The sequence below is a fragment of the Aricia agestis genome, chromosome 12 (genome assembly GCF_905147365.1).
Source record: "Aricia agestis chromosome 12, ilAriAges1.1, whole genome shotgun sequence".
Taxonomy (NCBI): Eukaryota; Metazoa; Arthropoda; class Insecta; order Lepidoptera; family Lycaenidae; genus Aricia; species Aricia agestis.
In genome coordinates, this window is record NC_056417.1 from 8,790,409 (window position 1) to 8,804,871 (window position 14,463).

Below are 14,463 nucleotides of genomic sequence, written 5' to 3' on the forward strand. Positions count from 1 at the left end.
CGTAAATATGACGAAGCTATTTTAAAATTTCAAGAAATCGTTGATACCTTTACACTTTACGTCGTTATGATTTTACGTTCTAGCAGAGTTCTATAAGTATGGTCACGTTGCTGTCATAATACCTTATTGTCTTACTAGAAACAATCATCAATTCACAGTGAATTACGAAAATTTTAATTAATATTAATATGTGTAAAGTAATATAAGCATGAATACTAAATTATTTGCCATGACAGGTAACTAGGTAATGTAAAGCGGCCGCGTCGTATTAGGTAAGAAAAGAAAAAAAAAATCGGCCAAGTGCGAGTCGGACTCGCGCACGAAGGGTTCCGTACCGTTATAGAGCAAAAATATGTTTTTTGTATGGGAGCCCTCCTTAAATTTTTATTTTATAAAAATATTATTATTAATTATTAAAGTACACATAATTATATTTAAGGCCTAGTTTGTGAAAATTTCAACTGTGCCTACCTGTTGCCATTATTGATATCGAGCAAAAAACGCCAAAAAAATCACGTTTGTTGTATGGGAGCCCCCTTAAATATTAATATTATTTTGTTTTTAGTATTTGTTGTTATAGTGACAAAATATTATATACACAATCTGTGAAAATTTCAGAAGTCCTATACCCTATAGCGGTTCTTGAGATATTGCCTGGCTACAGACAGACAGACAGACGGACAGACGGATAGACAACGAACTCTTAGTAATAGGGTCCCGTTTTTACCCTTTGGGTACGGAACCTCAAAAAGGACGGTAGGAAATCATGAGAAAAATGAAAATATTATTATTAATGACTTTTAATTTTTATTTCACTTATTATATTTTTATTACACGTGTAAACTTGAAAAAAAAAATATAACTTTTGTCAACAAGATTTTTTGATATTTTCAATATTGTCTTTATTATGTAATATTTCTTTCTAAAATACAAGTTAAGTATACTGGTGGTAGGCCTCATGTAGGCGTTTTAAAATTGTTGATTTTTAACTGGTTTAGAAATAAAATATTTTTCATTAATTTCATTTTCAGTATGCTTGCTACTTGCTATGCTTGTTACGTAGTTTATATCCTCTTTGGCTATGCTATGCTACTTTCTGTAACAATAAGTTTTTATTTTTTTATTTTTAAAGTTGTTTTGTATTCTTCTGTGGGCTACTCAGCAAAGATCCTCTTATATTTTTAACGAGCTTTTGCCCGCGGCTTCGCTCGTGTTAAGAAGTATTATTATATACAAACTTTCATCTCCTATTTGAACCTCTTGGGGTTGGAATTTATCAAAATCCTTTCTTAGCGGATGCCTACGTCATAACATCTACCTGCATGCCAAATTTCAGCCTGATCCGTCCAGTGGTTTGGGCTGTGCGTTGATAGATCACTATGTCAATCAGTCAGTCACCTTTGAGTTTTATATATATAGATTAGGTATAAGACATTGTTATTTTTGTTTAATAATAGTGGAATCAATTTGATAACGAGAACTAAAATGTAATCCTTAGCGTCTTCGAAAACAAGGTTAATCGCGCGAGCTAAATTTGTTTAAACGTTCACGATTCTCATTAACTTAAATTGTATTATCTTCGTCCTTGGTATATGTTAAATACTAACTATGTCATATTGAATTTTCTGTGCAAAATGTCTTGAACTATTGCGTACACCTCCGGTTATTGTTTTTTAAGTTCCCGACAGTCGACAGCCGCGCCGCGAGTTTGCCCGACGTTGATTTGAATTTCTATTTTTAAATATTCGAAAATATTCTATTTCTAATCCGGTAAAAATGAACACCTTTAGTACGTCTACATGAGGCATATTATTTTGTGATTGTGAAATGAAAAGTGATCAAATGAAACTTATGAAAGCAGTGAATTAAACTGATATAAAATTACTTCCGCTCCATGTTGCATATCGACAGTATCTCTAACAGACACAATCGACATGGAAATACTTAGTAACAGTTTTTTTAAGTTATAGGAAAATATAAGTAGGTAGTAAAAATTGAGAAAATTATTTCTAATCTATAATAATAATGAGTAATATGTTCCAAAAACAATACATTAGTAGGTAAAGAAGATTTAAGTTTTGTAAATCTTACTCGTATTTACGTGCGCACTACGTGTGTAATTCCATACTAATATTTTAAATGCGAAAGCGTATCTGTCTGTCTGTTACCTCTTTACGTCCAAACCGCTGAACTGATTTTGCTGTTTGGCATGGAGATACTTTGAGACCCGGAAAAGGACATAGGATACTTTTTATCCCGGAAACTGTACGGTTCTCGCGCGATAAACGAATATTTACGCAGGCGAAGCCGCGTGGCACGTCTAGTCTTCAATAGTTTTAATGTTGTCTAATGGACTTAACTGACTAAGAAAGATTCAGAACAAGTAGAGAAGTAAAATGATTTTACTTTCATACGAACACCAATAATGTTATGTATATTTTTATTATGAACCGGATTACCTTGTTGCAAAGGTCAAAATTTTATATCCGATAGATTTGTATGTTTACTTGATAAAGGTAAAAATGATACTAAACTAGATGACACCCGCAACTCCGTTGCGCCAAAATTCGTTTATGGCGTGGAATCCGTACATTTTTCCGGGATAAAAAGTATCATATTATGTCCTTTCCCGGGACTCAAAGTATCTCCATACCAAATTTCAGCAAAATCGGTTCAGTGGTTTGGGCCTGAAGAGGTAACATATAGACAGATCTACTTTCGTGTTGTCAATACTAATATACTGGTATCAATATACTGGATTACTTTTTGTTTAGTTTTTTTTTTGGGTCCAAAACTGTAGTGTCTGTTTGAAGAACAGCAAATTGACATTCGACCTAAATTCACGAAAATATACGTAAACGATTACAACAATAAGGTGAAAATATTAAAAAAAAAGATAACAAGTACGTAAAAACATTTTTATTTACTTACTCGTATATATTACTAAATAGAAAAGTACATTTTCCCGCGATAAAACCTAAATTGGTCAACTTCAAGTTTGTGGATAATTTTATCAAAATTGTTAAGTTAAAATAGTAATACTTATCTAATATTATAAAAATACCGAACGAACGAACTTGAGTAGTATGGCTAAATTTAAGTTTTTTTAAAACGATATAAATATAAAAAATACAGTGTGTAACAAAAATAAGTGATAATACTTTAGGGTGTGTACGTGTTCCTTGTAGAGAGTTCACTGTGAAAGTAGCAGCGCTGAAAGACGAAAAATTTTTTTCACTTTTGTATGGGCAAGGGCCCGAGCGTCACGAGTTTCCCCATACAAAAGTGAAAAAAAAATTTGGTCTTTCAGCGCTGCTACTTTCACAGTGAACTCTCTACAAGGAACACGTACACACCCTAAAGTATTATCACTTATTTTTGTTACACCCTGTATAAATCATAATAATTATTTTATGTTAAATGATTAAAAGAATCGCGAATTATGAGATGCATTTAAAAGGTCATATCGTTATATAAATTTTAAAAAATCGGCCAAGAGCGAGTAACAATCGTGCACAAAGGATTCCGTACCGTTATAGAGCAAAAATAGGACCTCCTTAAACATTTTATTTTATTGATAATTATTATAAAAGTATACACATACAACTGAAGATTTAGTGAAAATCTTCTTGTGCCTTTCTGTTGCCATTATTGTTATCGAGCAAAAAAGGTAAAAAAAACACATTTGTTGTATGGGAATAAATATTTAGTTTATTTTATTTTTAGTATTTGTTATAGCGGCAACAGAAATACACAGTCTGTTAAAAAATCAGCAATCTAGCTATAGCGGTACTTGAGATACAGGCTGGAAACAGATAGACAGACGGACAGATATCGAAGTCTTAGTAATAGGGTCCCGTCTTTATCAAAAATGAAATTAATCAAAAAATGAAATAAAAAATCTCCCGTTCCGCAGAACACACAAAATGATAAGTGAAAAAACCGGCTTGTTGATGTAATATGATTTCTGATCTTGCAAGTTTTTTTTAACGTATATTACCAAATTTAATCTAATGGAAAAGGGGCTTTTTAAGATAATATAGTAGAATTTTGCTAGAACTAGAAAGAAAGTTTCATGCGAGAAATTATTAAAATTTGAAGCCAAACATTCTGTAACACAACTTTAGTTAAAAAAGTGTTACTGTTATTTAAAAAAACGCATAAGAAAACGCTCGTAATTTGCACAACGAGTCTGGAGTTGAACGGTTTTTCCCATCTCAATTCTTAACGACCATGGCGCCAAATAAAAGTTTTTACTTAAAAAAAAATAAGTATTCGAATTAAGAAAGTTGCTGATAACTATGCAAGTGATTACTGATTAGTGATTACCATATTATTTATTATTATTGTCTGCGATACAGTAGCTTACTGATAACATATTTTGTTATATAAATACTGCGATGAGAAAAGCGAGACGAGTCCGACCACAGTACGCCGGCGTCCTTCAACCGAGACGCATCTATATTTTTTAATTTAAATAAAAAGTTGTTAAAGTTCATACGAAATAAAGGTACGTGATTTTTTGTTGTATTTTGTGACTAAAAGTGCTAAAAATAAAGAGATAGGAATAAAAATTATTATAGTTGGTTTACGCGTTTTGATAACATTTTGGTAAGTTAGTAAGCTTGTCCGAAAATAATGTTAAGTTATTGTTATCCAATAGTAACGAATATGAATAATATTTAATGACTGTTAAATATTTAAATAAGTACCATATTATGATACTGTTGACCACAGGCCAATATGAGTTTGACATTGACATGTTTAGATTATAAACATTACACATGTACTTATCAACATATGCATAATATAAGTAAACAAAAAATTACTGCTTTATTTAATTTAAATATTATGTGTGTGAAACATAATTACGCTTCTTTTAATAATTGTAATTGTTATTAACGCGGCACATGTTCATTTTTGTCCTAATAAGAACCACTCTATTTGATAGGGTTCAAAGCATAAAGTTAATATACCTAGCGGAATAGAGAAACAAAAGCCTGAGCAAGAGAGATGTCACTATCACTAATACTGCGTGGTAAAAAGAGACGTGTGATTCACAGACACTCTTTTTTGACGTCAATTTGATCTCATAGAAATCATGTTCAATCATGCTTGTGTGAGTGTATACGTACACATATTTTTACACACATATAAAACCAATTTCGGTTTCGTTTGACAGCTCTAGATTGTTGCTCTATTCCGCTAGGTATATTAACTTTATGGTTCAAAGTAATTTCACATCAAAGATCTCACTCGCTTCAGTACTATACCGTACCGTACCGTAAGATGTAACAGACAGACAAACGAACACTTTAGAATAATGTATAGGTAGATGTGACATAGGTACCTAAAACTGACTGACGTACTGCTACAAAAGTAGTATGTATTTTTAATGCCGCTATAACAACAAATAGTAAAAACAAAACAAACATTTTTTTTTGTTGAGCGCTTTTCTGCGAAACCTCTTGCATACGAATCCGACTCGCACTTTACCTTTTACTTTTCAATATGCATAAATAAAGCGATATAAAAAAGTAAAGCTAGTTACTATAAGTTCCACTTTCAAAAATAATTGTGCTACAGGGAGGTTACAGGTCAAACGTAGAACTAAAGAATTAAACGCGGGCGAAGCTCCGTGACAAGTGAAAACTGATTACTGAAAAATGAAAGTCGCTATTTTCATAATAACTTGTAGATTATTTTTCCGTAATTACCATTGAGTTTCAGTATTGTAATATAACAACAAATTATATAATTAAAATATTCATCTCTAGAAAGAAAATCTTTTAATGAATTAATTCACAAATATTCAGAAAAGATACTTGTGAAACGTAAAACAAAAGTTTTTAACGGTTTTTAAGGTTTTTTCTAAACAAATTTCCTATAAAAGGGCTAATAAGAATATTATATAAATTATTACAAAATAACAGATACCTACACACTAAGGTTGGGTTGTACCAACTAACTTTAGCCATAACTGTAACTTTAACTATAACTACAGTGCAAAATGTCAAATCTTTGGTTAAAGTTAAATATGGAATCCATATCAAGGACGCCATATTTAATATGTGTTTATATGCTCATACGTATATCTGAAAATTTACTATGTTTCACAGTGTTATATTTTTCCTGTCGATTTTTACGGATAATTCAATTTTTTATACCCTTAATCCCGGTACCTGTAGCTTCAATAAAAAAAATAAACGCAACAGACATCTGTGAATTTCTCCGGTTAAAGTTAAGGTTAAAGTTAAAGCTAAAGGACGCCATATTTAACTATAACCATAACTTTTACTTTAATTCATGAAGACCTAAGCGGCCGCATCCGGCCGCGATAACAATAGAAAAGCTATTGTGTCTCGTTATTCCACGATCGATGGACTTTAACCACGCCTCTGGTGCAACCCAACCTAAGAATACCAATGTTATAATATTTCTTTTCTCTGTATGTATGTAATCGTATCGTCTAAGCTACTGATCCGATTAAAATAATGAGATGTCAGAAAATTTTAAAGGTCATTTTTTTTGTCATCAACGTTAAATTATACTGTTTTTCGAATTATTAAAAAAAAAGTAGTCCAACCTTGAACTTTGTCGTGTAAAATTCTACCTGTCTATGTCATAAAACATTGCTATTTATTAACACTTGATATTGCAATTAAAGTAAATATTTTACGAGCTTTACTCCTTTTAACACAGAATTTTGCAAGTAAAGTAAGTTTAAAATATTTTCCTGGACTTTCTAAGAATATTCTTTTTCCGGTCGAATAAAAAAAAATCTCATGTCAGTTTCCGGGATTCAAAATGCGTTTACAACTTATTTCTATTCAAATTTGCTGTAAATGGGTGAGAAATAGACAAAATATACTTTTTTGTATTAGAGTTAGTATACTACTAAAACATCGTTACTATTACATTTACAGTACAAGTACAGTCAAAGAATTTAAGGCTTTAACGGCCACATTCAGAGACATTTAATGAATATAAAACTTCAATTTAATGAAGAGTTTGACAGATAATGTGTGGGGCTTTTGTCAAAATCTCCATTTAATTGCAATTCATACGTGGGGGAGCCATGTTTCGGCACAAATCCGCCGGCTCGACCGGAGAAATACCACGTTCTCACAGAAAACTGGCGTGAAACAGCGCTTGCGTTGTGTTTCCCTATTCCCTTCCCTACCCTCCCCTATTACCCTATTCCCTCTTAAAAGGTCAGCAACGCATCTGCAGCTCTTCTGATGCTGCGAGTGTCCATGAGCGACGGAAGTTGCTTTCCATCAGGTGACCCATTTACTCGTTTGCCTCCTTATTTCATAAAAAAAAAATCAAGTATTCAATATACGTCTCTAAGTGCGGCAGTAAGAGAAACATTTTTACAAAGGTCGAACATGTCACTTACCGAAACTGAAGTTCAGTTACCTTACTTTAAAATCACAAAAGCCTGAACCTAGTTTATCGATGCATCATTGGTGACGTCAACGGAAATGGGAAATTCCAGACTGCAAATACTTGTACTAAATTACTGGCATACTTTAGAACATAGAAATCAGGCCTAATAATTGAGTAATTATGAACGTGATGTTATTATTATTATTATTGATGGGTATTTGATAGGTAATATCATAATTAAAGCTCTAATGTAGAAAATCTTAAAAAACCATCATTATGACTAATTTATATTATTACATTCATTACGAGTATAACCTATATATAGCTTTTTCAATTTTCTAAAAGCTGAAAGTTTTACTGAATGTGACCCCTATTCTTATAGTATTCTTTATACGTTTGTTTACGTCAGAAGATAGTTTAAATAGTCAATAACTGTGGTCAATAACTAATTTTGACCTCGCAAAATACCTGACCATTCTATCAGTCTATCAGTCGATTTATTAATTTTAAATTTTTTATATACGCAGATTCTATGATGAGAAAACATAAAACCGCATCATAAGAAGTTATTTATTATTTTAGCTTTACGTTTTCGGGTTCCTTAGCCAAATGGTAAAAACTGAACTTATATTATACTAAGAATATTATATACTTTCCGTTCGTCTGTCTGTCTCGAACTGTGCTTGCTAAATATTATGTTTGCCTATTATGCATTTCTTGGGAAGGAATATTATCATCAAAATTCAAATTAAGTATAAAATAAACAATCTCGAGTAAGAAATAAATAAAATAAATAAAAGTTTATTTGACCCAATAGGACATTACACTATCTACAATAATTCAACATCAACAATAATCAGAATTTATACAAATATTAAAATATAACAATACAAAGTATATCCTACACAGGTGGATTTTTTTATCATCAAATAAGGTCGTTGATTTTTACTAACTGAATAAAAAATCTGAAACTTGAAAATTTTTGAGTAAATAATCTCAAAGTTCCTCAGGCCATATTAATTAATGCTTTCCGTTTTATAGGAACCTTGTTGTAGGAATCCGACTCGTACTTGGTCAATTTTTTACCACTCATTTACAAATCACCATATAACTACATCATACCTACGTCACACCAAGCTAATATCCAACCCATCAAATCTAAGCGATTAGGAAGAATGACTTTACCTTATATGAATGTCACTTGTTTAAGTTGAGTGCGTCTCAAATTGTCACCCAAATAACATCCCACTTCGGAAGTTGGTTAAGATTATTATAATTCCATTCTCCTTGTATTTTCCGGCATATAAATTATAATATTATGATGTCGACTTAACTATTTGGGTAATCATCGTAAAAAAGCAAAAATAATAATATGATTTATGCCGACAAGAGTTAGTTGAACCTGTTGTTGAATTTACCCAAAATTGTGTGATTAATGGCTATCAATACTAATATTATAAATGCGAAGGTGTCTTTGTCTGTCTGTCTGTTATCTCTTTACGCCTAAATCTGATTTTGCTGAAATTTGGTACGGAGATTCTTGAAGTCCCGGGAAAAGACATAGGATACTTTTATCCCGAAAAATTTACGATTCCCACGCGATAAACAATAATAAAGAGTTGCGGACGTCATCTATTTTATTTTATTTATTTATCTCAGAGGCACATCAACAACATAAACACAATCAGTACAATCAGTTACAATATTCAGACTAGGGCTATGCGCTTATGTCAATTACAGATATGCACAACATTATTAACACAATTCAATGTAAACAGTCAGTACAATAATATTCTATAATAATAAAAATCAATTAATTAATTCATAAAATAAAATGTTTTTGTTTAAGTAATAAGCATATAAAATTTAAGTATGTACTTAATTAATAAAATAAAATAAAATTTAACTACTCGAATGCCATATTATAAAATAATTCATTATTATAATTAAAAATATCTAAAATGTCCCTATATACCAGCTACAAAATTAACTAAAAAATTAAAATATACAAAATGATAAAAAAAAAATCTAGTATCATATACCTAAAAGTAATTAGGAAAATACATAATGATATGCAATTTTAGACACGATCTGTAATTGCGCGGTCGTTATATCGCGAAATCACTGCAAAAAGAATCTACATCATAAACATCGGGTTTTACTTAAATGTTATTGAAATAAAAACATTTACATGTAAAACTGTTACGCGGAGAGTCCTACCTATTAAATGAGGGATGATTTTTTTTATATAACAAATAACAATTAAGTTTTTGCATAAATGGTATGCCGAAAATATACGTATTTGATATTTCACACATTATTTGCTATCCGCTCAGAATGAGTCTGGTTCTTGGCTCCATCATAATTCAGTCACGAACATTTTTAATCTAAAAAGTAAGGAAACTAATTTTTCCCCATCAATGCTGAGATTAGATTCATAAATTATAGTAATGCAATGTAATGAATGGTTGATTGCGATAGGGAATTGGTTATGGTGGCTGGTCTGATGGAAGCCGCGGCCCGTGACTAAAACCAACAACTTTTCTCGTTTTTTACCATCGGTTTTTATGGGACTTCGAAGATACTTTCTCGGTATTTATTTTTGGTAATAATTTCCTCGTAGGCTAAGTAACGTTTTTTGCTACGTTTCTAGTGATGCATAATATAATTAAATTAAGAAATTTAAAAAAACCCCCGCCAAAACAACTTTAAAAAGTAATGAAATAATATTTACTGCCTTTAAGTTCAAATAATTCCTAACTTGTGTAAAGTAATATTTTAGTCCATAATTGTTGTCACGGTGTGTCGGGGGACCGCCAAGTAAACTACAACGGTACAACCTACAACCGCCAAGTCGCTGATTACCTACCTATCTCGATTCAGATCGCTGTGAATTGATCCTTAAACTTGTTAAGTGAAATTAAACATCTACATTAGCGGTCCCCCGACACACCTTGACAACAATTATGGACTAAAATATTACTTTACACAAGTTAGGAATTATTTGAACTTAAAGGCAGTAAATATTATTTCATTACTTTTTAAAGTTGTTTTGGCGGGGGTTTTTTTAAATTTCTTAATTTAATTTTATTTCATACTTTTTAAACTTGTGTTGGTTATAGTGCAGAATAATTCCTATCAACAGAACTATATTCTCATGATTACATTACATTGATCTATCAATGTCCTTTTCGATGAGGCCGTTAAAATGAGCCCAAACATGAAACCTCCACTTTGGGTTCATACGAAGCTCAGTTCCTATAGAATCCAGGTGATGCTGCAGCAGCAGCATGTAAATATTTACTGTTTATACTTTATCTACTTTTTACTGGTTGTCACAATTAAAATGAGCCCAAACACGAAACCTCTGCTCTTAGTTGGCGAGGAGTTGGATATCCTATTGATTACCAGGTGATGCTGCAGCACCAGATCAACTTTCCATTATTATGTGTATACGTATTTTTTATATTCACAAATATCACGAACTAGAATGAAATATAAAACCCATCAAACGACTACAAGTTGCTAACGGCCTTTCATGAACCAGATAAACCCTGATTGTCCAGGACTGAGCAGGCTGATGATGATGAATTATAGCTAAGAACACTCTCGATCATGTCAGCTTTCAAACAAAAAAAACTAGATCAAAATCGGTCCACCCGTTTGGATGCTACGATGCCACGGACAGATACACACACAGACAAACAGACAGACAGACAGACAGACAGACAGACAGACAGACAGTCAGACAGACAGAGACGTCAAACTCTTTTTTATCGGGGGTTAAAAAAAGCTGTTAAGGTGATCCCGCGTTAAAGTAAAACACCGTGTTGGATATGTTTTAGATTGCTTGTTTTCAATTGCTGTTCCAGTTCTTGTTTTTGAAAACAAGAAATGGAATAGCAAGAAATGGAAAGGACGTAAGCGACAAAATGGTTTTCGTACCATAAATATATTTCATATAAGCTATAATACCAAATTTTGGAAGCTTAAATCACTCTCCTCTGTTGGCAAAATTAGAATCCCTTTTTTTACAGAGGTCTTTTTGATTGATTATTCTGTGTTATAAAAGTTGACCAATCGTGTTATGCTATAGGTAATTCAAAGATAAAGACATGATGAATACTGACAATGAATTTTAATTTCTTAGCTTTAGTCATTGCTGAGAAAAATCGATATCGCTACAGCCAAATTATCGAGGCGTCGCTTTAAAGTTCTAATCACACTAACATTAAGCGAATCAGAAGTTGTGAATTTGTATGTTTGTTACTTCTTCACGCAAATACTACTAAACAGAGATCGACATGGTAGTAGTTAGGACACTGCATTTATGCAAATATTACTTTTTCTCTCGAAAACGTATAGTGTTCTATAATAACTATTTCTTGCACGTTGTCCATAATATAGTATGCGCTAGTTTTTAAATTATTAAAATCTTAAAAGTACAAATTACATTATTCACAGAGTGATAAAAATCTTGTCATTAATATTGAGATTTTTTCAACAGTTTCATGCCATGTATACAACATCACCTTGTAAATAAGGAGGATAGTATCGATGAAAATCTTCGCTTTAATAATAATTTACAGCTGATTATAATCACATAATTATGTTGCAACAAAAGATTAGTAATCTAGTGATTTCTAAGAAAACTATAAAATAACAACCCTTAAGTAGCGTTTTTACACAATATATATTTACATGTATTGACAATAGTGAACTCATATAACAGGGAATAAACCGAACAAGTATTAGAAAATCCTATGGTTAGCACCGTAATACTTATTAGATAAAGATAGCCGTTAAGATATTACTTATTAGATAGTAGGTATCAACAGCAAAGTTAGAAATCAAAAATGTATGGGACTTGACATAATACATCGTAAAGTAAAGCTTGCGACAAACCGGAAGAGGAGGCTTTGACTCACTTTGAGGTGCTATTGTAGTATCGTTCCGCATCCCCGGAAGAGTCCCACATAATAATAATAAAATGTTTTATTCAAACATAAATACATAACATGACATGACGTCCCATGACTAGTAGGAATCCGTAAAGGCATTCCATAGAAAAAAATATATTATACATTATACAACTAGCTGCTGACGCCCACACACTTTTCCGGGATAAAAACAATCCTAATGTCGTTTCCAGGATTTGAAGTATCTGCATTACAAATTTCATATTTCACAAAAATCCGTTCAGCGGTTTAAGCGTGAAGAGGTGACGGTCAGAAAGACATACTTTCGCATTTATAATTTTTTATAATAGTAAGCACTGGTGCGCACGTGTTTAATCTTACAGAGTTCTGTAATATTCTCATAAGAGTATTAATGAGGAAGATACAAAGTATGACCTAATGTATATTTTAATATTATGACGACAAGCGTGTTTATCTTTATATATAAAAATGGATTTTCAAATGTGTTAGTCGCGCTAAAACTCGAAAACGGCTGAACGGATTGGGCTGATTTTAGTCTTAAAATATTCGTAGAAATCCTGGACTGGACTTTGAAGTGACACGAAGTTCACCGGGACAGCTAGTAAATAATAAATATGATGATTATGCAACAATATTATTATATCGTATTAACATAATTATAAATAATCGGGGCTCACCTTTGTATTTAGTAGGTAATGTTAATAATTTGACTGATAGAGTTCGAATGTTACACTTATACTTATTATAAAATTATATTAAACATAGACCATGCAATATTGCATGGCTCTAAAACAAATACCCTAATTTAAGAAAACAGAGGATTTTTTATCAATAAATAAATAAATAAAAATAAATAGATATAAATAAATAATTATTCGATCTAATATAGGTCGTTTCAAATATCAATGTAAAAATGCTATTCTTATAAAATGTTAATATCGTTGATAATTAATTATAATGATACCATTTTTTCTTCTCGTTATAATAATGATATTATGTATTTATAAATATGCACTATAACTTCAAGAACGAATAGGCAATATTATGTACCAGTGGAAGTATCAGGATTCAGGGGTTACCACCTGTTCTGAGGTTACCACAGATTTTAATTTAGGACAATAAAGATTAGTAGCTTATGAAAGTGAACTGGCTGGAAATGACAAAAAAAATTAGAATGCGATTGTCAAGCTGACACCTTATTGCGTACATTTCGCGCCAAGTTGTTTACAAGTTCAATGTCACGACTGTTTCAACCACCATCACACGACCATGAATGATATTATCTTCTAACAAAAACCGCATATTTTGCCTCAATCACGAACTCGCAACAATGATACAATTATTATACAAAAAGCGTTGTTTTCCACCATTAATTAGTGGCTGAGAATCGCCTGTCGAGTGTCTCCTACTCGTCGCCGACTTATAAGACCTATAGGACGCCTTTCTTTCAGTTTATTTTTAAATGCGTCCGATAACTAACGTTTCTAATTAGTGATTAGTCACTCGTCAATTTAAGTCAGCTTTAACTTGTAGCACGTTTAGTTGAAATTAAAAGCTGTTGATTACATAATTACTTATCTAAAAAATTTAAAATCTTTCCTTCAAATTACCCTAAAGCAACATTTTTTCTTTTAAGTGTAGGATTGAAAAAAAAACGTTAATTTGCCTTTCTGAAACTGTGTAAATAAAAAATTTTAACCATGAGACCTGGACCTGGACAGTATCAAATCTGCAACGCTCTCTTGAGGCAATATGGTACGTATGTTATATAAGATATTATTATTAATTGTAAAATATATCTAAACTGCGAATAATCAAATCATCAATTTCGAAAATCAATTAATACTTAATTTTTAAGACCTTTTTGTAAGCTAAAATATTATATTGTGAATTCCAGAACTGAAAAATTAATAAATAACCTCATTAGGTTATTTGATAAATATATATAAACTATCTTGATTATGATAATATAGTCGCATATTGGAAACAAAAACATGCATCTTCATTCTTCATCTTAAGGGAGTCCTTTGTATTAAATTCTGTCAATGTTCTCTGAAGAAGGACTAATCCTTGTTTGATTATCCTTGACATTATTGTTTATCTTGGACCTTCCAAGACGTATATATATTAT

General features: G+C 31.6%; 1 protein-coding gene across 4 annotated transcripts in view; it reads left to right on the plus strand.

The window, feature by feature from the left end:
* Positions 1-255: 255 nt before the first annotated feature.
* LOC121732304 (protein yellow-like) overlaps positions 256-14,463 on the plus strand; it is a 30,670-nt gene continuing 16,462 nt past the window's right edge. The window contains exon 1 of one of the 4 annotated variants that reach the window (XM_042122144.1): positions 256-272. Coding sequence is in view for 1 of the 4 variants with exons in the window: in XM_042122142.1 (XP_041978076.1) it covers positions 14,033-14,087 (55 nt within the window). In the remaining 3 variants the exon portion in view is untranslated. Of the gene's footprint in view, positions 273-4,426; positions 4,511-4,591; positions 4,612-13,736; positions 14,088-14,463 lie in introns of those variants that run through there. The other 3 variants (XM_042122146.1, XM_042122143.1, XM_042122142.1) reach the window with 3 other exon arrangements.